The 24,294-nt window shown below is 43.1% G+C and overlaps 1 protein-coding gene across 3 annotated transcripts; it reads right to left on the bottom strand.

Annotated features, from left to right (window-relative positions):
• Positions 1 to 668: 668 nt before the first annotated feature.
• LOC116979749 (alpha-1,4-N-acetylglucosaminyltransferase-like) lies at positions 669 to 22,574 on the bottom strand. Of its 3 annotated transcripts, XM_033031515.1 has the most exons (4): positions 22,570 to 22,574; positions 9,729 to 9,731; positions 4,419 to 4,879; positions 669 to 1,554 (listed from the first exon to the last, which is right to left on the bottom strand). In XM_033031515.1, the coding sequence occupies exons 3-4, from the start codon at positions 4,845 to 4,847 to the stop codon at positions 973 to 975; spliced, it is 1,011 nt and encodes a 336-aa protein (XP_032887406.1). In that variant the 5' UTR covers positions 4,848 to 4,879; positions 9,729 to 9,731; positions 22,570 to 22,574; the 3' UTR covers positions 669 to 972. The 3 variants fall into 3 exon arrangements, 2 of the variants coding, with proteins under 2 accessions (XP_032887406.1, XP_032887404.1); XM_033031513.1 differs by lacking the exons at positions 9,729 to 9,731; positions 22,570 to 22,574 and adding an exon at positions 12,464 to 12,561; XR_004413770.1 differs by lacking the exons at positions 9,729 to 9,731; positions 22,570 to 22,574 and having other exon boundaries at positions 1,534 to 1,554; positions 4,785 to 5,045.
• Positions 22,575 to 24,294: the final 1,720 nt, after the last annotated feature.

The following is a 24,294-nucleotide window of genomic DNA, read 5'->3' as shown; positions in this document are numbered from 1 at the left end:
TTACATCTGGTAGCATTTACCCATTCGGATTTTCTTTTACTTTTACTACCATTCATGTTATTAGCACCAATTATGGTCCTTTCCATCTACGAGAGAAAGAATCTTTATTGATGGCTCGCACATAACCTGATCTCCTGGTTAAAACGGGTGCATGTTTCCTTCGACTGGAGGGACCTTTCCTGCTTAACTTTCTCATAGATTTTACCAACTATTTCACTTGTGGTTACCTGTGGTTTACATTATTGAAATAAAGTATAATTTATCAATGTCTCAGCAGCCTTTCATCTATGTCTTTCCCCAGAGTTTCACCAGTCAGTGCATTGCAGATACCTATCACTCTCTATGTAAAGAAATTGACCAGCCCCCCAAGTGTTCTTTGAACTTTCTCCCTCTTACCTGAAAGCTCTGCCCTCTAGTCTTTGACATCCACATCCTGGAAATAAGGTTCTGTCCATCAGCAATATCTGTGCCTCTCATAACTATATATACTTCTAACTGGTCTCCCCTCAAGCTGTGGTGCTTTGAAGAAAACAATCCAAGTTGTTATTAGAGCCAATATCTGTAAACCTAGTGGCATTCGGGTAAACCTCATCTGCACACTCTTCAAATCATCCACATCCTTCCTGCAGAGAGAGGGAGAGTGCTAGTGAGAGTGAAAAACGGTGTCAGTGAGTGATAGAGAGGTTATGTCAGTGGGAGAGATGGAGTGTGTTAGTGGGAAAAAATGGAGTGTGCCAGGAAGAGACATGTTGTGTCAATTGGTGTTTGATTCTAATTTAAATTGGACATGGGAATTGGAGTGTATCCAGATCCGAAGAAGTTGTCAGAAAAAAATAAGTGTAACAGTGAAGTGAATGTTTCACAAGTTTTAATAATCCTCAAATGTGTTTTACGCATATTTTACATTGTGACTGTCGGGTTAATTATTTCACTCATTGCACAATACAAAGTCCTAAATCGCCAAACTATTATTCAAATTAAATTCCTGTATGTAGTTGGACAATATAACTGGAAAAAAATTTCAATTAATGATCCACTTCCAACAATAACGTTCTTTTTTTTGTTGGAATTCATGTAATTCCAGACATGCGCTCCATACGAAGCAGAAAATACACGCTCCACGTCCTTCATTTTCCAGGGAACATAGTACTTCTTCCAAGCTGGACAAGAGATGGCATAGAATCGATCAATGATCCATAAGGAGATGCCATTGCATTCTTTGCCAATGAAGGCACTGACTTTATCCATCTGACACCATCTCTTCAGCACACGGGTAATCAGTTTAGGACCTTGTTGACCCCAAATATATGAATTGTAGTTGGCCACAAAATCTTTCATGCAATTCCAAAGAAAAGGATGGTGCCTGTGAGAGAAACCCATTGCACCATTACTGATAGAATTTGAGAGCTGTACACTTGTAAAGTTGCCAATTGGCACAGACTGCATAGATATAATGTCAGAGTCCAGGTAGATGCCCCCATACTTCCACAACATTGCAACTCTACAGCCATCAGCAAACACATGGAGCCAATACTTTTCTTTTTTTGGGATTACCTGTGATATAATGGAGAAAGAAACATTATCTTCATTTCAATTCCTTCTAAACCTTCAGTCATATCCCTCAATCGATGTTAAGCTGCCAGGTCCACTAGGAAGGAAACAACTCTATCCTTTCTTCATCCTTGTTTCTGACAGATAGAGAGTCATACGGTTAAAAAGGCAACTACTTTGTCAAATCACATCCACCCGATCACTGCACTCATCGATGATACCCCCATTTATCTACAATAGATCCGTGGTGATTCACATGGTTACCGAGATCCATCTTAAATAGTTTGACAGTACGTGCCACCACACCGATGTCTGGGCTCATTACCTTATCGATGCCTCTTATGATGTGATAAACCTCAAGGAAGTCACTCCTCAGCCTCCTATATTCAAATGAGGAAATATACAGCCGATCCAGCCACTCCTTATAACTCAAAACCTCTAGAACTGATAACTTCCTTAAAAATCTTCTATGCACCCTTTGCACTTTGTTATTTTGACTGACATGTTCCAATGCAGTGACTAGTGGGGTACCGCAAGGCATGGTGCTGAGACCGCAGCTATTTACAATATACATCAATGATTTGGATGAAGGGATTCAAAGTAACATTAGCAAATTTGCAGATAACACAAAGCTGGGTGGTAGTGTGAAATGTGAGGAGGATGCTATGCGAATGCAGGGTGACTTGGACAGGTTGGGGGCGTGGGCAGTTGCATGGCAGATGAAGATTAATGCAGATAAATGTGAGGTTATCCACTTTGGTAGCAAAAACAGGAAGGCAGACGACTATCTAAATGGCGTCAAGTTGGGAAAAGGGGAAGTACAACGGGATCTGGGGGTCCTTGTACATCAGTCTATGAAAGTAAGCATGCAGGTACAGCAGGCAGTGAGGAAAGCGAATGGCATGTTGGCCTTTATAACAAGAGGAAATGAATATAGGAGCAAAGAGGTCCTTCTGCAGTTGTACAGAGCCCTAGTGAGACCACACCTGGAGTATTGTGTGCAGTTTTGGTCCCCTAATTTGAGGAAGGACATTCTTGCTATTGAGGGAGTGCAGCGTAGGTTTACAAGGTTAATTCCTGGGATGGCGGGACTGTCATATGCTGAGAGAATGGAGCAGCTGGGCTTGTACACTCTGGAGTTTAGAAGGATGAGAGGATATCTCATTGAAACATATAAGATTGTTAAGGGCTTGGACACGCTAGAGGCAGGAAACATGTTCCCGATGTTGGGGGAGTCCAGAACCAGGGTCCACAGTTTAAGAATAAGGAATAAGCCATTTAGAACGGTGATGAGGAAACACTTTTCTCACAGAGAGTGGTGAGTCTGTGGAATTCTCTGCTTCAGAGGGTGGTGGAGGCAGGTTCTCTGGATGCTTTCAAGAGAGAGATAGATAGGACTTAAAAATAGCGGAGTCAGGGGCTATGGGGAGAAGGCAGGAACGGGGTATTGATTGGGGATGAACAGCCATGATCACATTGAATGGCGGTGCTGGCTCGAAGGACCAAATGGCCTACTCCTGCACCTATTGTCTATTGTCTATTGTCTATAATCCAGACAACACAGTGGTCATTAATATCTATTTTAAACATTGAATATTGCAGTTGCAAATAGTTAAAAATCTATCTATTCATGCTTTATAGATGCCCAACCATTAAACATTCACTGACTTATTTGGCAGAAAATCCCAAAGATTCACCACACCAAGCTCTGACGAGAGAAATTCCTCCTCAATTTTATCCTGAATTACCAAATTCCTATTTGGAGATAGTCATCTCCTTAATATAGACACATAGTCAGGGGAAACATCCTCAGCATTTACCCTGTCAAGCACCTTACGAATAGTAGGTTTTCTAATCTCAGGTGAGCACTGGCCCAAGATGCTCAATTTCTGTTATACTACAAACCTGCCATGCAAGGAAGCAACTTTACTGCACTGCATTTAGTGTATTCATTCTTCCTCATTCAGGGAGACCAGAATTGGATGCAAATTTCAGATAGACTGAGCCAACTTACTCCCAGGAAGAAAATAGTCAATGCACACCCTGCCTATCATGTACATGTCCAAATGTCTTTTAAGTGCTTTTGCAGTAGCTGCCTCCAGCTCATCCATAGACAGACCATTCACTGTGTGGAAAATCAGTCCTCATGATTCTATTGGGTGCATTCACCTGATGCATGTCCATAATGACTTTAGACGCGTCTATAAGATCACCCCTCGGTCTCCTTTGCTTCAAGAACAAATTCCTGGCCTGTCCAACCTCTTCCAATAATTTAGTCCTTGTTTCCTAGTTAATATCATCGTAAAGCTTTTCTTCGCTCAATCAAACTTAATGGAATCTTTCCTGGGTGATCAAAACAAAACGTGAAACTCCAGGTGGGACCTCACCAACTTGAATAACTGCAACATCATCAACATCCTATCCTTAATGTATTCACTGATGTAGACGAGCATGTCTCTTCGTTATCACCTCCCCACAGCCAAAAAAATGATCATTGGGGACTACACAATTGCTTGGTCATTGGTGCCGCCCTAGATTTGTTTTGAACCTTTTCATACTCATAGTTACTCTCTCCCCCCATTCTCAGTCTGAAGAAGGATTTCGACCCAAAATGCCACTTATTCCTCCAATCCAGAGATGCTGCCTGACCCGCTGAGTTACTAAAGCATTTTGTGTCTATCTTTATGTCTACAGCCTTCTTCATCTCCCTGTCCATCTATGATGTTACTTTCAGTGATGTATGTACTTGTACTCCTATCTTCCTATATTCTACAGCCTTCCCCAGGGCCCTAAAATTCACTGAGAAAGTCCTACTCAGGTTTGACGACCCAAAATGTAACACATCACACTTTCTTCTTATTGGTTACCTTTTGATACCAGAATTTCAATGGAGTATCATCAAATAGTTGAGTAGCGTTTAAAGGGAGAAGGACAACATTCTTCATTGAGGAGAGCAACGGGATGAGTCTGTACTTCGGCTCTGGATATTGGCTCAAGTTGCCACTGAACCCCTTCATGAAGAAATAGATTGGCTTATCTGGGTTTTGACGAGCAGTAGACTCCACTGAGCACATCACCAATGGCTTCAGCTCCACATTGTCTGACGTTTCCAGAAAAATAATCCCAGGATTTAGCAGTGGACGAGGATCATCCATGGGAGCTTCATCTTCCACGTGTGACATTCTTACCATGTTCTTTTGAACATTTTGTTGTGTTTTCATATGCCAACATACATATAGCAGAACACTAGCTCCCATTATGAAGACAATGATAAATATGCGACGAATGGGATTCATGGTGTGGCAATGAGGTGTTTCTCCACAGGCTCCTGTGAATTAATAAATCAAAAAATATTATTCCCACAGTGTGGAGGAGCCTCTTTTTTTTTGATAGCTTTCATTAGAAGCATGTTGAGAAATCTGAAACTTCAAAAGACAACAATTGTCAAGCAATTAGAACTGAACATTTGTATTACCAGGATTGAGTGTGCCAGTGGAATCTAGGAGTAAAATAGGCTCTGATGGCTATATCGGGAAAGATTCATTACTGACAACAACAGCAGATAGCAGTGTTGGGAACCCTGTTGGGATTAACAGCACCTGACCGACCATCCAGAATTTAATACCTTCTGCCTCATACTCTCTTTGTTTGACTCAGCTCACCCCAGCATCAGAGATGTTGTGTTAGCAAGTCCTGCTTGTGAATCTTGGGGAGACGGTGGACATCTGCTGTGCACATTGAGGGTGGAGGCGTGGAGGTAGGATTGCCTGAGGATGAAAGATCAGTGATAAAGGCATTCGATTTTTGGATGGAGGGAGGGATGAGATATTTTATTTGGCAGCTGGCATTGAAACAATACAGTTCCTTGTCTGAAGAAGGGTCTCGACCTGAAACGACACCCATTCATTCTCTCCAGTGATGCTGCCTGTCCCGCTGAGTTACTCCAGCATTTCGTATCTACCTTAAGTGAAAAACAATGCTAGAAGTAATTTTAATAGGGCAGGCAGCAACATTTTCAGTCAATAACATTTCATCAGATTTCTCCAGTTCCTTGTCAGACAGGTTTGTGAGCTTTAATTCTGCCAGAGCATTAATCTTGTTGCTGAAGGGTGGAAGCCTGTGACGAGTGTGTGCCTCATAGATCAGTACTGGGCCCATGGCTGTGAACCTATGAGGTGGTTGTATTTTGGGAAGTCAAATCTAGCCTGGAACGTCACAGTAAATGATAAGGTATTTTTGTTGTGTTGTCAAGCAGAGGGAGTCTAGGAATACCAACACATAGTTCCCTGAAAGTCTTCCAGGTGAAATAGTTACGGCAAATTCAATTAGAACATATAAAAGACATTTGAACATTTGGAGAAACTGGTGTTTAGGGTATTTTTAAATTGTGAATTCGAAACTGGTATTTTGGAAGACTAAAATATTTGGGAAACAATCCTAAAACTTGCTTTTGCTAACAGTAATATTTTCTTTTTCAGAAGCTTCAATCATTTTGCACGAGATTTTTGAAATGCTGATTTTTACACATAGTGTATGAAGCAATGACAACTATAAGTCGTTAAACTTCATAAAAAGTACTTTATTCAAACAACATACAGAGAGTATGGCGTTACCTCCCTAAAGTTCTGCATCATAGATCATATTGAAGCCCGCGCTTAGCTAATCGCATACCACCTGATGGCATAGTGGAAAACCAGCATAGATCATGGATTCGGTCAGCAATAGCAAAACCAGGCATGGATCAAATCAGCAATAGTGATTGATCTACAATAGAAACATAGAAAAATACGTGCAGAAGTAGGGCATTTAGCCCTCCGAGCCAGCACCACCATTCAATTTTGATCATGGCTGATCATCTAAAATCAGTAACCTGTTCCTGCTGTTTCCCCACATCCCTATATTCCTTTAACCCTGAGGGCTAAATCTAAGTCTCTCTTGAAAACATTCAGTGAATTGGTCTCCACTGCCTTCTGAGGTAGAGAAATCCACAGATTCACAACTATCGGGTGAAGAACTTTTTCCTCATCCCAGTCCTAAATGGCCTATCCCTTATTCTTGAACTGTGACCCATGGTTCTGGACACCCCCAACATCAGGAACAGTTTTCCTATATCTAGCCTGTCCAATCCTTTAAGTATTTTAATCATATTGTTAGCGTGGTGACTTGGAAGAAATAGGAACTGAAATTAGGGGTGACTTTTCAGTGGAAGATCGTAAAGTACAGAGGATGACCCCTCAAACACCTTATTAGACCCTGGAGGATATTACATTTCAATCAAGAATCTTGCACTTTCTATTAAAGCGCATACAAGTCCAGCCTTGTAAGAATGACGACTGTGGGCATTTTTATTCAAAACATAACCCTTGTCCAGAAACCCTTCCTTACAAGAGAACCTAGATAAACGCCATTTCTCTTTTCACATTTCTTCCCAGTCTCACCTACTACATGAACATGACAACATTTTCATTGAAAACCTTGAACCAAAGAGCTCAGAAGAGGAAGTCCCCAAGGACATTTCTACAGCAGTGGTTAAACCGAATGACAAATGCATATCCTTCCCCTGAACGTCGTTCGCTCGTGTGTCAGACGATGTAGCTGGGTGTTGGCTTCTGTCGACGCCCAACATATTGAAAGAATTGTCGCCCGACGAGTCACAGAGTGCATCACATCGTTGCTTCCAGGGTTTGCCACGAGGATGCTCTGTCATTATCCTCCCTCCCCCATGGACTTAAAATATCAATACTGCGCCAGATTGCTTGGAGGTGCAAGAAATCATTGACTCCTGGGGCCAGACTGTTTTGTATAGCTTCAACACTATCTTTTACTGCTGTTATTAATGCTAAACTACAATGAATTTAAAGGCAATATCAATTTGGTTGAACCCATTAACAAATTAACACTGTAGGAAGGAACTGCAGGTGCTGGTTTACACCAAAGATACACAAAAAATGCAGGAGTAACTCAGCAGGACAGGCAGCATCTCTGGAGAGAAGGAATGGGTGACGTTTTGGGTCAAGACCCTGTTTCAAACAGAGTCAGGGGAGAAGGAGTCAGTAGATATGTGGGTAGGTAATATGTGAAAACGACAGATTAACAAATTAACAGATTAATCACGACAGATAAAACTAATTAACAGTCATAGATTAACACAGGAATAGGTTCTTCAGCCTCCAATATCTGTACCATGAAGCCAATCTAATTGATTCCATCTGCCTACACATGGTCCAAACCCCTCTATTCCCTGCCTCTTCATGATTCTATCTAAAATCTTTTGAAATGTTGCTGTCGTGAATGCTTCTATCACCTCCCTGGCAGCACATTGCGTGTAAAAGAAACTTGCTTTGCAAATCTCCTTTAAACTTGACCCCTGTCGCTTTAAACTATGTCCACTAATATTTGATATTTTCCCGTTGGGGTTAAAAAGTTTATCCTTTATAATTCCATTTTATTAACCTTAATTCCTTAAATTCTCATATTCCTTTAAGCTTCAGTATTTATGTCCTCACTTTCAAGCCTACATTCTCAGAGCATTCTCTCTGAAGTTTCAAATCACCAAGACGTGCTTCTATTCACATTAGTCCTGCCTCACAAATTCTTCCAAGCTCCAAAGCTTGTTTTGGAATTATAATGGCCGGTTCTCACGGTGCGACCTGACGCAAGATGTCACCAGAGTGAAGTGGTCGTGTTCCAGCACGAGTTCCGCACGATATAACGGGGGTTAGCTAAAGAATTCCCACGGTACTCGGCAATTCTGTCATTTGTGCGAGTGACTTGTCCGTCTCCTGATCTTTCCCATTAATCGTGAATGAACATCGTGGACTGTAGTGTAGTTAATCACGTGGCACAAATGATGTCTCTTTTTTTCACACACTATATAAATATCCTCCGTTCGTAGAATTGGCTCATTTGTAGACATGCCTATACAAAGTTGGTTCGAGTACAGGCTGGTTGTTATTTTCATTGACGCGCTGTATGCATTAGCGCAACATGTGCATCGAAAACGCTTGCGTGAAGGCAGAAGGGTGAGATTAATTAAAAAGAGAATTAAGAGGAAGTCTCACTGGGTTAAGCCCATGTTTCAACGGAGACCTCAATTTGGACAATATGAGCAACTGCTTAATGTGCTGTGCGAAGAGGATAAAAGTGCATTCAAAAACATTGTCAGAATTTCACCCGAGCTCTTTAATGAGTTAAAGAATAATTTGGGACCTCTGCTGAAGAAGACTGACACTGTAATGAGAAAGGCACTGGAACCAGGGTTGCGCATAGCAATCACCCTCCGCTACTTGGCCTCAGGCGATTCTTATAAAAGTCTATCTTACAACTTTCTTGTCGCCACCAACAGCATCTGTGGTATTGTCCGAGAAACCTGTGAGGCGATCATCCAATTTTATTCAGCTGAAGTGATGGAATGCCCCAGTACACCAGATGCGTGGAAGAGAGTTGCACTGGGGTTTGAAAACAGGTGGAACTTTGCTCACACATGTGGGGCTTTGGATGGCAAGCATGTGGCAATTCGTAAACCACCCGTAGGTGGCTCAAATTATTTCAATTACAAGAAATTCCACTCAATTGTACTCATGGCGGTGGTTGATTATAACTACAACTTCCTGTATGTGGATGTGGGCACACCTGGAAGTGTTGGTGATGGCCGGATTTGGAAAGAAACCTGGCTTGGAAAGAAAATGGAAGGTGGAACAGCAGGCATGCCTGATCCAGAACCTCTGTCAGGAGAAGACAGCCCGGACATCCCATATGCGATGGTTGCTGATGAAGCCTTTGCACTACGGCCCTGGATTATGAAGCCATATCCACAGAGGAATCTAACTAGGGAACAGAGGATCTTCAATTACAGGCTGTCAAGGGCCAGGAGGGTAGTAGAAAATTATTTTGGCATCTTGGCAAACAGATTTAGATGCTTGCTCAAGACAATGGAGCAGAGGCCCAAGAATGTGGAGAGTATAGTATATGTAGCATGTGTTCTGCACAACCTGATCCGAATGAGAGGTGCAGCTGCTGGATCAGCAACATCCATCCAGGACGGTGACATAGTGGACAGTGACACAGGGGAAGTAACACTAGGTGCTTGGAGAAGTGGTGCGAACAAGTTGAAAATGGTCTCACTGCAGCGTTTGAAAGGTAACTCGGGCACATCCAGTGTGAAAGAGCAAAGAGACCATCTCTGCGCTTACTACAATTCACAATTGGGGAGTGTGTCGTGGCAGGACAGCTATATTGATGGGTAGCCGACCACAGGAACACTACTGCATGTTATAGATAATCTCATTGCATTGGTACCACTCCACCAGTTCCCCCTCTTGTTCCCTGTTGAAGTTATATGGCCTTACCTTCTGCCATCTTCCCTTTATGTTATCGTCTGCTGAGGCTATTGGGGAGGCAACAGCTACTGGGGAGGCAATCTCAAATCCACCTTGATCACCCTCTCCCTGCTCCAAGGAGCCTACAGGCAGTGGTATCTCTGGCATCTCCTCTTGCCTCTCCACCTGTCTCTCTTGCTGAGTCTCCTCCTCATTTACCTGCATGGCTAAAAACTTTCTGACTTTCTTTGACCCCTTTCTTTGCGCTTTTCTGAGAGGCATCTCTGCAAGTCTTACTGTGAAAAAGATTCTCAAACAATGACAATTAGGTGGGACGTCCTCGATGGACACATGGTCCATTGGCGATATTGAGACCACCTTTTTTACTCACCTTATGTCCCCTCTGTCAAGCTTCCGGGTTTACTGTTCGCAGGAGTTCCCACGGTACCCGCAAGAGTCATTACGGATATCGCACGGATATCGCACTGGCATCTGCGTTCATACAATGTTGCAACGCTCACCAAAAAATGCTCAAGTCACTCTTGGAGAAATTCAAAAATGTTTGAATTTTCTCCCGACCTTACAAAGTTACACGACTACCTGCCGTTAGCGCCACGGAAGTCCTCGGTGGTCCACGAATGCCGTACTGTTATCGCAGGAGGTTCCCACGATGTTAAACTCTTGTTAAGTCTTGCGTCAGGTCGCACCATGAGAAAGCCCTTTAAGAGAGAAAGAAAATGAATTAGAACATTCTATCGCTCCTTTGTCATGGAACGTAGTGCTGATCCTAGGGGCTAGTGGAGTCAAGGGATATGGGGAGAAGGCAGGCACGGGTTATTGATAGGGGATGATCAGCCATGATCACAATGAATGGCGGTGCTGGCTCGAAGGGCTGAATGGCCTCCTCCTGCACCTATTTTCTTTGTTTCTATGTTTCTATGTTTCTATGATCCCATGACACCAATGAAGTATAATTTCTCTTCTACACCGCATCTTAAAATTGTGCTTGACATCAAGGTCATTAAAGCATTCAGATCCATAATCATCCCGATGGAAAGAAAAATATCTAAAAAGCCCCTTGTTTTAACTTGGCTTCAGCAATACATTATTTGTTACATTCAAGTATATGGTAGTAAAACAGTCAGCTACCATAAATTCCTATAGAGCAAAATCGAAAGATGTCAAACCATTGAAATCTTATTTATAACGCGATTAGGGAAAATTTAGTTTAAAAGGAAACAATTGATGTGAAATATTGTACACAAATGTTGATATAATATTGGATGCTTAATGTGTTGTTGAAGTTCTCGCTTGACATAAATGTCATATAGGCTGAATGCTAGAATCATTCAGCAGGTTAGGCAGCATCTCTGGTGAGCATTGCTAAGTGGCATTTCGGGTGGGGACCCTTCTTCACACTACACTTATTGTTCCTTTGGATCAATTGCTTTGATGCAATCATACTTTTCTTGTAGACAATTTTAATCACACTGGAGAACAGCACGAGTGTCGAGTGCGGACTGCAAATGACACAAGGGAGAAAATAAAACAGAAAGGGGAAGGCTGCAGGGGTGCAAGATATATAAATGACAGAAAATAAACTGGTTATTAAAATTATAGTGTAGGAAGGAACTGCAGATGTTGGTTTAAACCGAAGATAGACACAACATGCTGGAGTAACGCAACAGGGCAGGCACGATCTCTGTAGAGAAGGACTGGGTGAGGATTCAGGTCGAGATGCTTCTTGAAACCCTTCCTCAGACTCTGAAAAAGGGTCTCAAGCCAAAACGTCACCCATTCCTTCCCCCCAGAGATGTCCCACTGAGTTACTCCAGCATTTTATGTCTCTCTTCAATGAAAATGATAGCACAAATACAAATTTTGTTTCTTGATTGACTTGGCTAGTTGGTGAAATCAAGAATATAGGATAAGACATTCATAAACTACCAAGGCATGTTGCGAGCTGAAGAGAGACACAAAATGCTGGAGTAACTCAGCGGGTCAGGCAGCCACTCCGAGAAAATAAATGGGTGACATTTCGGGTCGAGACACTTCTTCAGTCTGAGAGTCAGGGGAGAGGGAAACGAGGTATGTAAAAGTGCAGAATAAATCAGATCCGGCACTGACAACCCAGTTACAGTGGATACCACAATGGTCCATTGTTGGCTGTGGAAGAGGAGATAAGAAAGGGGTAAGAACAGTGAAACTAGCAGGACAACTATGGTAGGAGAGGGATGGAGAGAGAGGGAATTCAAGGATCACTTGAAATTAGAAAAAACATTGATATTCATACTCCTGGGTTGTAAGCTGCCCAAGGGAAATCAGAGATGCTGTTCCTCCAATTTGCGTGTGACCTCACTCTGACAGTGGAAGAGGCTCAGGACAGAAAGGTCAGTATGGGAATGGGGAGTTAAATGTTTGGCAGCTGGAGGATTTCTGGACATTCCATTGTTATATTTTTCCACAGATCACTTTCCATTTGGAGATATCAACAGAACCTGAAAACATGACAAATAAAATGCTATTTTTCCAGGATAAGAAACAAAGTACAGTATAATTCCAAAGTAAATATGTTTACGAGCTTTGTCACTCACCTGTTTTAAACTGGCAGTGTCAGTGAAGATGTTCCGTGAGACTGTCCTCGGTCGTTTAATTTGGCATTTGATATCTTGAGTTTCTGTTTGCGTAACATACTTTATGAAAGGTGGGAGTGCCCAAAGGGAGATTTTATCATTTATGGGTGTGCTGTGTTTCTGTGTTTCAGTGTTTCTGTGAGAGAGAATGTTCTGACAATAAGATATGAAAATGTAAAGAAAAGTAAAAGTATCCTTTATTGTCATTCAGACTTTTCAGTCTGAACGAAATTTCGTGCCTTGCAGTCATAACATAGAATAAAATAACATGGTGGGCATGAGTCAAGTCCCTTAAACTAGCGATTGCTAAGAAACGATCTTCTGAATAGTTTTCCAAATGTTTCCCTTTTAGCCCAAACTGCTTTTTAAAGTTGTTTTCCACCTTTTACAAGAGCACTGGCCCACTCCCTGTAATGTTTCGTGAACATTTTCCGCCTTACTACTTCTACAACAGTTAGGCAGTACATTTGAGGCACAGTGCTAAGCATCTCAATGATCCGCCCTCTCTCTTGCAGTTTCTGTCAGAGGCCATAGCAAAGCCTAGAGCTTCTCACCATTCTGATTTTCGTGCAGCATCGCGTAACAGCACCACTTTCATCGGACATAAGTTGTTTGCAAATTCCTGCTTTGCAGTAGTACACTCCTGTTTAATATCCAGCAGTTTCTTGTAGCTTGTTAACATAATCATTAACTCCCACCTTCACTCTGTTTTTTTCTTATCTCTTTCTAACCCATCCGAGGTCCGTTTGTACTCCCATTCCTTATATTCCTTATGAACACAAGTAAATTTTCTTTTCAGTGTATCCATACGTTTGATTAATCCTCAGTGTCAGAGCCATTACTTGCCAATTTGCTAACATTGCAGCTTCTTTCTGTTCTTGGTTTCTCAAGAGACCGATAAGCTCCTTAGCAACAATATTTGGAAGATACTTCCAAATTATCTTCTCTATGTATTTCACACCATCCAAGGTTCCAACTCCTCCGTCAGATCACAATTCATTGCCTATTTTTTTTAAATTCAAAGCTCCGGACAACTGCTTCAATTGTTTTGCTTCATCGGGATACTTAGCACACAATATTTGTAACGGACTCTCGGGATCAGTAGCAGTATCTAGATGTTTACCCATTTCAGCCAATGACCTACACACAATAAAATACAGCAAGTATTTCACACACACTTATCTCCTTGCAAACGGGGTAGACAGGGCCCATACACACAATTCACACAGCGTATTAAAGCAACATTACCTCCTTAAGGGAGTAATAGGCGGGGTCCACACACAATTCACACACAATCCACAAAGCGTCTTAAATCTGTAAATTATAACGGTAATCACACAACGTATTAAAGTGATATTACCTCCTTAAGGGAGCAAGCAATCACAATACAATTGCACCGACTGGGACCTGCTTGCATAAAAGTCAACCTGTGGTACAGAGGTAGACTTAGAGGAGTACACATCCACTGCTGTGTGGAGTTTGTCACAGTGGACAAGGAAATAAAGATGTTCCCAAACCGGAAACCGTGGATGAACAAGGAGGTACAGAATCCACTAAGGGCACGCAACAATGCCTTTAAATCTGGTGACACTTCAGTATATAGTGCTGCCAGGTCAAACCTGAACATAGATATAAAAATGGCCAAAGATATCCCCAGGAAAAGCGTGGAACACCACTTCAATACCGCGGATACCAGAAGCATGTGGCAGGGTGTCAGGGACATTACTGACTACAAGGGCAGCCCTGCCTGCCCCCACAGTGATATCACACTGGCCAACGAGCTTAACACCTTCTTTGCCCGCTTCGAAACTGACAACACCACCAGGAGTGGAATAACCCCGGCCATGGCGGAGGGACAGGTCTTAACATTGAGCACACAGGATGTACAGTGCGCTCTGCGAAGGGTCAATCCATGCAAGGCTGCAGGCCCTGATGGGGTCCAAGGAAGGGTACTTAAGGACCGTGCTGAACAGCTGGCTGAGGTATTCACCAGGATCTTTAACCTGTCTCTATCTCTGGCAATGGTCCCCAAGTGCCTGAAGTCAGCTACCATAGTGCCGTTGCGAAAAAGACAAAAATCACCAACTTGAATGACTACCGTCCGGTTGCCTTAACACCAATAATCATGAAGTGCTTTGAAAGGCTAGTCCTCTCACACATCAAATCCAGCATCCCTGCCTCACTGGACTCACATCAATTTGCATACAGGGCAAATCGATCCATAGAGGATGCCATCTCTCTGGCTCTTCACACTGTCCTGACTCACCTGGACAGACAGGGCACGTACGTGAGGATGCTCTTCATAGACTATAGCTCTGCCTTCAACATGGTCATCCCCACCAAGCTCACCACCAAACTCCGCCAGCTAGGCCTCAGCTCGTCGATATGCGACTGGATCTTGAATTTCCTGACGGAGTGACCGCAGGCAGTGAGACTGGGCCCGTACCTGTCTACCACTTTCACCCTGAGCACCGGCACACCACAGGGCTGTGTACTAAGCCCTATGCTCTACACCCTCTTCACACACGACTGTGTTCCTGCATTCGCCACCAACACCATTGTCAAGTTTGCAGACGACACAACGGTGATCGGGCTGATCACCAACGATGATGAAACACACTACAGAGCGGAGGTGCAGAACCTGGCGGACTGGGGCTCAGATAACAACCTGTCCCTAAACACCTCCAAGACCAAGGAGCTGATCATCAACTTCAGAAGGTCACATAATGGGGAATACGCTCCAATCTTTATCAACGGGGACAGTGTGGAGAGAGTGTCCAGCTTCAGGTTTCTTGGCACACACATTTCAGAGGACCTCACATGGTCCACCGACACCACTGTGCTGGTCAAGAAGGCACAGCAACGACTGTTCTCCCTGAGAACACTGAAAAAGACTGGTCTGCCCCAACAGCTGCTGACAACCTTGTACCACTGCACCACAGAGAGCATACTAACATATGGCATCTCTGTGTGCTATCTCAGCTGCACGGAGGCGGAGACGAGAGCTCTTCAGCGGGTCGTCCACAGAGCGCAGAAGATAATTGGGACACAGCTACCAGCCTTGGAGGGCATCTACAATACACGGAGCTTCAGGAAGGCCATCAGCATTCATAAAGACTTCTCACACCCTTGCAATAGTCTGTTCGAACTTCTACCATCCGGCCGACGTTACAAGGCCTTCTACGCCCGCACCTCCAAACTTAGGAACAGCTTCATTCCCAGAGCTTTAGCTGATCTGAACCGGTCCTGCTGAATGCCCCCCCATGAACTGTCTCCCTCAGATGGTCACGTCGCACATTGACCCGGCACAGACCTATTTGCACTTTACACTGCTTTAACTGTTCTTTTAATCTTGTTTCTCTGGGTGTCTACATTTTTAGCTAAATAAGTTATTACATCGGATAGAAGTTGCATTCCAAATCTCGTTGTACCTCTGTGCAATGACAATAAAGATATATTATTATTATTATTATTATTATTATTATTATTATTATTATTATTATTATTATTATTATTATTATTATTATTATTATTATTATTATTATTATTATTAATAACAAAATCACCCAAACTGAATCACACAAATTTAACCAATAGCATCAAAATCACGCGAACTTGAACAAGAACATATACAACTATAAAACAAAAGCAAAATCACACTTAAGCAAGAGCATATACAACTGACAACTATAATACAAAAGCAGACTATAATATAACATATGAGCATACAACTATAATACAAGAGTAAATTATACCATCATACACACATAAGCAAAAGCAAGCAACTATAATATAAGAGTAATTACATGGTCTTCTGACCAACACTCAGTAATTAATTTTACTGACCCTCAGTAACCCAGTGCTATTGACCCAATACCAATCCTACTACCAGTGCTTGCCAGGCTAACGTTGACTGATCTCGGCGTGAATTCCACGCACAAGTCATCGAATGACCAATTCATTGTCAGATTAGCGGAGCGGGGAAAACCGATGTAGCAAAACTACTTACACCGAGGGCTATATTTCTCCTCCTGCGATCCGAGATGATTCAGATCCTCAGCCGCAGACTCGCGTTGACAATCCTTTGAGATCCCGGACGAGCCCCCAAATGTTAATTCTGGTTCTTTTACCCCCTAGTCTGGGTCAGTAAAACACTGAGTAAAGCACTGGAGTCCAAACACTTTTATTCAACACCAGTGGGGTGATTTCGGATCCACTCACTCGAGCCCTCAGCAGCCTCGTGCAAACAGAACAGAAGAAAGACAACACCCCAACTAAACAATCATCTTTATACCCCTATACATGGGGAGGTAACCCCTTTAGATCAATCATGGCACATATTCAGTACATAGAAATAAAGTAGACATATCTTCAGTGAGGCAACCCCTCCAGACCAATCACAGGTATCAATGGGAAGATACAGAAACAAAGAAGAAACATCTTCAGAACATAGAGAAACATACAGTGGGAGGCAACCCCTTTGCCCAATCATTGGTACAGGACAAGCGTCAGTATATTGACACAAAATAGAAACCTCTTCAGGAGCCAGAATTAGTGGCAACAAGTAGTTCACATGGGCAGAAGCTTCCTGAAATGTCTCTATAGGTCGATACTTGGTGGCAACAGCTGGGTCTCCTGGGTCTCCAGCTCCCTACAATGTCACCAACAGTGAAGCCATGTCTCACAGACACCTGCCATTTCTTAAAGCACCCCAATCCCTGCATATTCACACCACCACCACATAAAAATTGCAATTCCCAACCAAGGAACAGCTACCACCTGGTCACAGGTGTGTGGAAGACCTGGATGTTCTTCAATAGGATTTGTATAGAGATGGGTTGATGCAAGACCAATATGAGCAAATGGGGCTATGCAGATGTGGCAGACACAGAATGTGAACGAATAACATCTGTACAATCCATGCCACACCTACTAAGATGCCAACTTCTTGGTGAACAATGCTGCCTGGAAGACCTAGCAGTGGCAAATGAGAAGGCTGTCCACTGTGCAAAAGTCTGGCTGAATATTTGAAACATAGATCGTTACGTGGAGCTCGGAGAAGCAGCAATCAATCAGAAGCAGAGAGAAAAGTGTGTGGTAAAGAAGGTGAGCCAGAGGGAAAAACAGTTTAAAACTGAGGAATTTGATTTTTAAATTGTCCAATTAGGCAATTTATCAGCCAATTTATCAGCAAGGTTACTCTCGGGGAACGGCCAGTGGGGGAGCGGCCTTGAAAGAAAATTGTGAGTCTTTGGCTCGACAGTCTTCAGAGAGTAGGCTGAGGAGAGGAGACTACGCCAAAAGCTGGAGAGGACAGGATGCGGTGAACACATGATGGGTAAGATGATTCAATGTGATGCTTGCAGGATGCGGGAGGCCAGGGACATGGATGGAGCTTCTGGCTGCTACAACTGTGGTAAGTATGTCCAGGCTCAGTTCGTGAAGGACCGTGTTGGGGCACTGGAGAAGCAGCTGGATGACCTCAGGGCCATCCGTGATACCGAGAGTTTCCTGGACAGGACCTACAGCAAGGTTGGCTCTCCAAGGATAGAGGAAGAAAGAAGATGTGTGACTGAGAGAAAGGGGTGTAATCGTGGAGTGCATGAGACCCAGGCGGCTGTGGCTAATGAAAACAGGTACGCCCCCTTTGGAGCTGTCGGGGGAGACGACGCTTCCAGTCTGAGCAGCGGACAGGTTGATGGCTCCAATCCTGGAGATGAGATAAGACCGGCCAGACCGACGTCGGGCAGAGCCATAGTGGTGGGTGACTCCATTGTCCGAGGTGTGGACTGGAGATTCTGTGGAGGCAGGCGAGACTTGAGGATGGTCTATTGCCTCCCTGGTGCCAGGGTTCAAGATATCACAAACCAAATTCAGAACATCCTCGAGAGGGAAGGTGAACAGCTGGCAGTAGTTGTGCACTTCAGCACAAACGACATCGGGAAGAAGAGGAAGGAGGTTCTGGAACACAACTTTAGAGAATTAGGAAGAAGACTGAAAAGCAGGATTTCTAGGATGGTTATCTCTGGATTACTTCCAGTACCCCATACTAGAGGGCAGGAACAGGGAGATAGGGGATCTGAATGTGTGGCTGAGGGGCTGGTGCAGGGAGCAAGGATTTAGATTTATAGACCACTGGGATCTCTTCTGGGGTAAGAGTGACCTGTACAAAAGGGACGGGTTACACCTTAACCACAGAGGGACCGACGTTCTGGCAGGCAGGTTTGCTAGGGCTACATGTGTGGGTTTAAACTATATAGTGGGGGGGGTTGACAAATTGGAAGTATGAAGAGGGAGTTAAAGGACAAGTGAGTACAGGAGAAGTTCAAAAGGCTCCCGGATTAATGGGAAGGAAGGTTTGAGAAGGGATAAGAGAGTAAGGTCAGGGCCAATAGGGACGGGAGTGAGAGCGGAGGTGAATACCCGAGTCAATGTGTTGTATATGAATGTATGAAGTATAAGAAATAAAGTGGATGATCTTGAGGCTCAGTTAGAAATTGGCAAGTATGATGTTGCCGGAATGTAGCCAGAATTAAGGGCCTGTCCCACTAAGGTAAAATATTTGGCGAGTTTAGGAGACTGCGCTCACCACAAGATCGTCACATAGTCGCCAGATGGTTGCAGGTGTTCTCCTTCATGGTCGGGAGGAGTTCCCGCATTCTGGGAACTAGTCGCGGCCTCAGTTTGGTCACCAAAATGTTTTCAACGTGTTGTGCACGTAGGCATGTTGAAAGTTTTTCTGTGACCATAAATTGGTCGCCATGGAGAAAATCGATACTTTTGTAGTCGTAGGTCTAGTCGAAGTGGCGTCGTAGGTCGTTGTAGGTAGTCTTAGTTAATCACCTTTGCTGACCAGTCAATTTAATTGGCTCATTGAGAAAAAAAAGGTATGTAAACAGCAGCACGTAATGCGCTGTCATTCCAGTGCACGTCATTGCGCAATTTTTCTTTCAGTGGATCAGACGGTGTGAGACATGGCTCTGAGGAGACGGCTTCAGCATAGGTGCAGGGCACAACCCTCAACGCTACCCACCAGGCTGTTATCAACATTTGTTTGTTTGTAAGACTTTTGTATGTTTCTTTACCAATAAAGGAAACCCCTGAATTTTAACCTCAAATTGATGTATGAATATCATTATTTTTCCCTCATGTCATCACTTATATCTCATGTTTCATTTCTCATGTATTTAGATCATTGAAACACACACAAACGCAAGGAAGGAATGCACTGTATTTAAAGTTTGACTTTTCACATTTATTTCGATGAAAAAAACAGACGCAAGCATTTCAAGTACACTGCATTTAAAAGGCATTTATTTTTATATATCTCGATAAATCTAACACTGAAACAAGCAATACACTGAATTTTAAAGACCATTTTTATACATTTCGATAAATCTAACACTAAAACAAGCAATGCACTGAATTTAAAAGAACATGTTTGAAAAATCTAACGTCATTTTTTAGGTGATCTTACGACTATAGAGTCGTAGCCAGTCGTAGTTTGTCGTAGCTTGCTTTCTGTAATCGTGGGTGTAGTCGTCTGTAAGTTGAAGGTGGTCGCCTTCAGTCCCCACTATTGGGTCAGTCACGATTGCATCGGCAATTAAATTGTAGATAGTCGTAGCTTGTCCTACATAGTCGTAGGATGTCTTCTACATGGTCATAGGATCCGTTTGATACATTCACTTTTTCGGCGATTCAACAAGACTATGCCAGTCGCCTGCATTCGCAAAAGAAGTCGCCTAAGTGGGACAGGCTCTTTACAGAGACATGGCTGCAAGAAGGCCAGGGGTGGGAACTGAATATTCAGTATACATGCTATCGAAAAGACAGACAGGTGGGCAGAGGGGGTGGGGTAGCTCCGTTGGTGAAAAATGAAATTCGGTCCCTTGCAAAGGGTGACATTGAAACAGGAGATGTATAGTCAGTATGGATAGAACTAAGGAATTGTAAGGGTAAAAAGACCCTTATGGGACTTATCTACAAGTCACCAAACAGTAACCTGGATATAGGGTGCAAGTTGAATCATGAGTTATGTGAATGGCATGTCGTAAAGGTAATGCTACGGTTGTTATGGGAGATTTCAACATGCAGGTAGACTGGGAAAATCAGGTTGGTACTGGACCCCAAGAAAGGGAATTTGTGGAGTGCTTCTACGATGGATTCTTAGAGCAGCTTGTACTGGAGCCTACCAGGGAGAAGGCAATTCTGGATTTAGTGCTGTGTAATGAACTTGATTTGATAAGGGAACTTGAGGTTAAGGAGCCATTAGGAGATATGGACAATAATATGATGTTTTAATCTACAATTTGAGAGGGAGAAGGGTAAATTGGAGCTGTTAGTATTACAGTTGAACAAAGGACGCTATGGAGCAATGAAGGAGGAGCTGGAAAGATACCCTAGCAGGGATGACAATGGAACAATAATGGCAGGTATTTCTGGGAATAATACAGAAGGTGCAGATCAGTTCATTCCAAAGAGTTGCCATTAAGTCTGGCTTCTGAAGAGGTTTCTGTTTTATTTTAATATACTGACGCCTGTTCTGTACCTATGATTGGGAAAAGGGGTTGCCTCCAACTGTATGTTTCTCTATGTACTGAAGATTCCAAGGGAAGTAAGGGGCGACCGTGGCTGACAATGGAAGTCAGGGACAGTATAAATGTAAAAGAGAAGAAGTACAACATAGCAAAGATGAGCGGGAAGCCAACGGATTGGGCAATGTTAAAGGTCAACAGAAGAAAACTAAAAAGGCAATACGGGGAGAAAATATGAGGTACGAAGGTAAGCCAGCCAAGATTATAAAGGAGGATAGTAAAAGCTCCTTGAGGTATGTGAAGAGGAAAAAATTAGTTAAGATCAAAGTTGGACCCTTGAAGACTGAAAAGGGTGAATTTATTATGGGGAACAAGGAAATGGCAGATGAGTTGAACAGGTACTATCTTCACTAAGGACGATGCAAACAGTATTCATGATGTACTAGCCAGAGGATTTTGGGTGACAGAGAAACTAAAGGAAATCCACATAAGGCAAAAAAATGGTGTTGGGTAGACTGATGGGACTGAAGGCTGATAAATCTCCAAGGCCTGATGGTCTGCATCCCAGGTTCATTAAGGAGGTGGCTCTAGGAATTGTGGACGCATTGATGATAATTTTCCAATGTTCTACAGATTCAGGATCAGTTCCTGTTGATTGGAGGGTAGCTAATATTATCCCACTTTTTAAGAAAGGCGGGAGAGAGAAAACAGAAAATAGACCAGTTAGCCTGACATTAGTGGTGGGGAAAAATGCTGGAGTCAACCATAAAAGATGAAATAGCAGCACATTTGGATAGCAGTAACAGGATAGGTCCGAGTCGGCATGGATTTACAAAGGCTTAACTTGGCTAATCTTCTGGAAATTTTTGAGGATGTAACTAGGAAAATGGACTTGAGAGAGCCAGTGGATGTAGTGTCCCTGGACTTTCAGAAAGCATTTGATAAGGTCCCACATAGGAGATTAGTGGGCAAAATTAGGGCACATGGTATTGGAGGTAGAGTTCTGACATGGATAGAAAATTGGTTGGCAGACAGGAAAGAAAAGTAGGAATTAACGGGTCCCGAACAGAATGGCAGGCAGTGACTCGTGGGGTACCGTAAGGCTCTGTGCTGGGACCGCAGCTATTTACAATATAATATTAATGATTTAGATGAAGGGATTACAAGTAACATTAGCAAATTTGCAGATGACACAAAGCTGGGTGGCAGTGTGAACTGTGAGGAGGATGCTATGAGGATGCAGGATGACTTGTATGAGTTGGGTGAGTGGGCAAATGCATGGCAGATGCATTTTAATGTGGATAAATGTGAGTTATCCAATTTGGTAGCAAAAACAGGAAGGCAGATTAACATCTAAATGGTGTCAAATTGGGAAAATGGGAAGTAGAACGGGATCTGGGGGTCCTTGTTCATCAGCCAATGAAAGTAAGCATGCAGGTACAGCAGGCAATGAAGAAAGTGAATGGCATGTTGGAGTTGAGTATAGGTGCAAAGAGGTCCTTCTACAGTTGTACAGGGCCCTACTGAGACCACACCTGGAGTATTGTGTGCAGTTCTGGTCTCCAAATTTGAGGAAGGACATTCTTGTTACTGAGGGAGTGCGACGTAGTTTCACAAGGTTAATTCCCGGGATGGCGGGACTGTCATATGCTGAGAGAATGGAGCTGCTGGGCTTGTATACTCTGGAATTTAGAAGATGAGAAGGGATCTTATTGAAACATATAAGATTATTAAGGGTTTGGACACACTAGAGGCAGGAAACATGTTCCCGATGTTGAGGGAGACCAGAACCAAGGTCCGCAGTTTAAGAATAAGGGGTAAGCCATTTAGAACGGAGATGAGGAAACACTTTTTCATACAGAGAGTTGTGTGTTTGTTGAATTCTCTGCCTCAGAAGACAGTGGAGGCCAGATCTCTGGATACTTTCAAGAGAGAGCTAGATAGGGCTCTTACAGATAACAAGTCTGGGGATATGGGGAGAAGGCAGGAATGGAGTACTGATTGTGAATGATCAGCCATGATCACATTGAATGGCAGTGCTGGCTCGGAGGGCCGAATAGCCAACTCCTCCACCTTTTGTCTACTGTCTATGGCCTGCTGGCCTTGATAAGTGATGCATAAAAATTATAATCTTTGCTACCAGAATGACTTGGAGGGCACTGCATTAAAGACTCAATGGACATTGCTTGAAGTTCATGTATGGCACTATCACATTGCCCTGATGGGCACTGCATTAAAGTTTTGATCGTCAATCTCACATGCTCTGATGGACACTATTATTCCTGATGGGAACTGTTCAAAGTTACCTGTGGTCATTACCCATTTTCCTCATGGGGATACCATTAACATCCCAACGGATTCAACATTGTCATCCTGGTGCCACAGCTCCAGAGTCCCTTTGTGAACGTTATCCAGCTCCTCTTGTTCCCGATAGATGCTGAATTACTCTCCTCATAGGTATCACCACAAGGAACGGGTGGACACTGCATATTTCTGCTGTGAGCACGACTTACTATTTTGGCTTGGGTACAAACATGATCAACTGATATCCAAGGGAGACATAAGTGAGATTTTGGTCCGGCCAACACTGTTAAAAACGTCTGTGAGAGTGAGAAGGCAAGTCATGAAATTAAACCTGTAATATGATTGGTTGTAAAGTGGCATCACTTTATAAAAAGTGCCAGCGTTCACATTTTGCTATGCCAAACTCCAAGTAATCTGATTGTATCCATGCTAATAGGCACTGCCATCTATGTTCATAACAGAAATGGGGTATTAGGAGGATATGAAGGAATTACCTGCTCCAAAGCTTTGAAACCCTGGCTTCAATGAGCTTTCCTCTCATTCTGTATCTGCCCTTCCTTAACCAAATTCAACAGAACCTCAGAGAAGAGAAAATGAAGGGAGTGACATGAATAACAACCCATTATTTGGATTTTTTTAAAACTGTAATATTAACAACACATACAAGAGATTGCAGCCAGTCGGGTAGCTTCTGTGGGACAAATAGTTAACATACAGGCCAATGAGACTTCATAAATGTTGTTTGAAAGTCTTTTGGCAATTATTCCCAATAACCTATGGAGTCAACCGTTTCTTCCACTAAGTGGTAAAGTGGCAGAAGTGGGTCTGCCATCTACTATATACCTTGTCAGTGTTTCCACCCCATTCAGGTCAAAGCTTTAAAATCGGTTCCATTCCTTCTGGTACTTTGATGAAGTGACAAATAGGATAGTCTTTATTGATGCTGTTGTT

The sequence above is a fragment of the Amblyraja radiata genome, chromosome 13, assembly GCF_010909765.2.
Source record: "Amblyraja radiata isolate CabotCenter1 chromosome 13, sAmbRad1.1.pri, whole genome shotgun sequence".
NCBI lineage: Eukaryota > Metazoa > Chordata > Chondrichthyes > Rajiformes > Rajidae > Amblyraja > Amblyraja radiata.
This window is presented reverse-complemented; position numbering and strand designations above follow the sequence as displayed.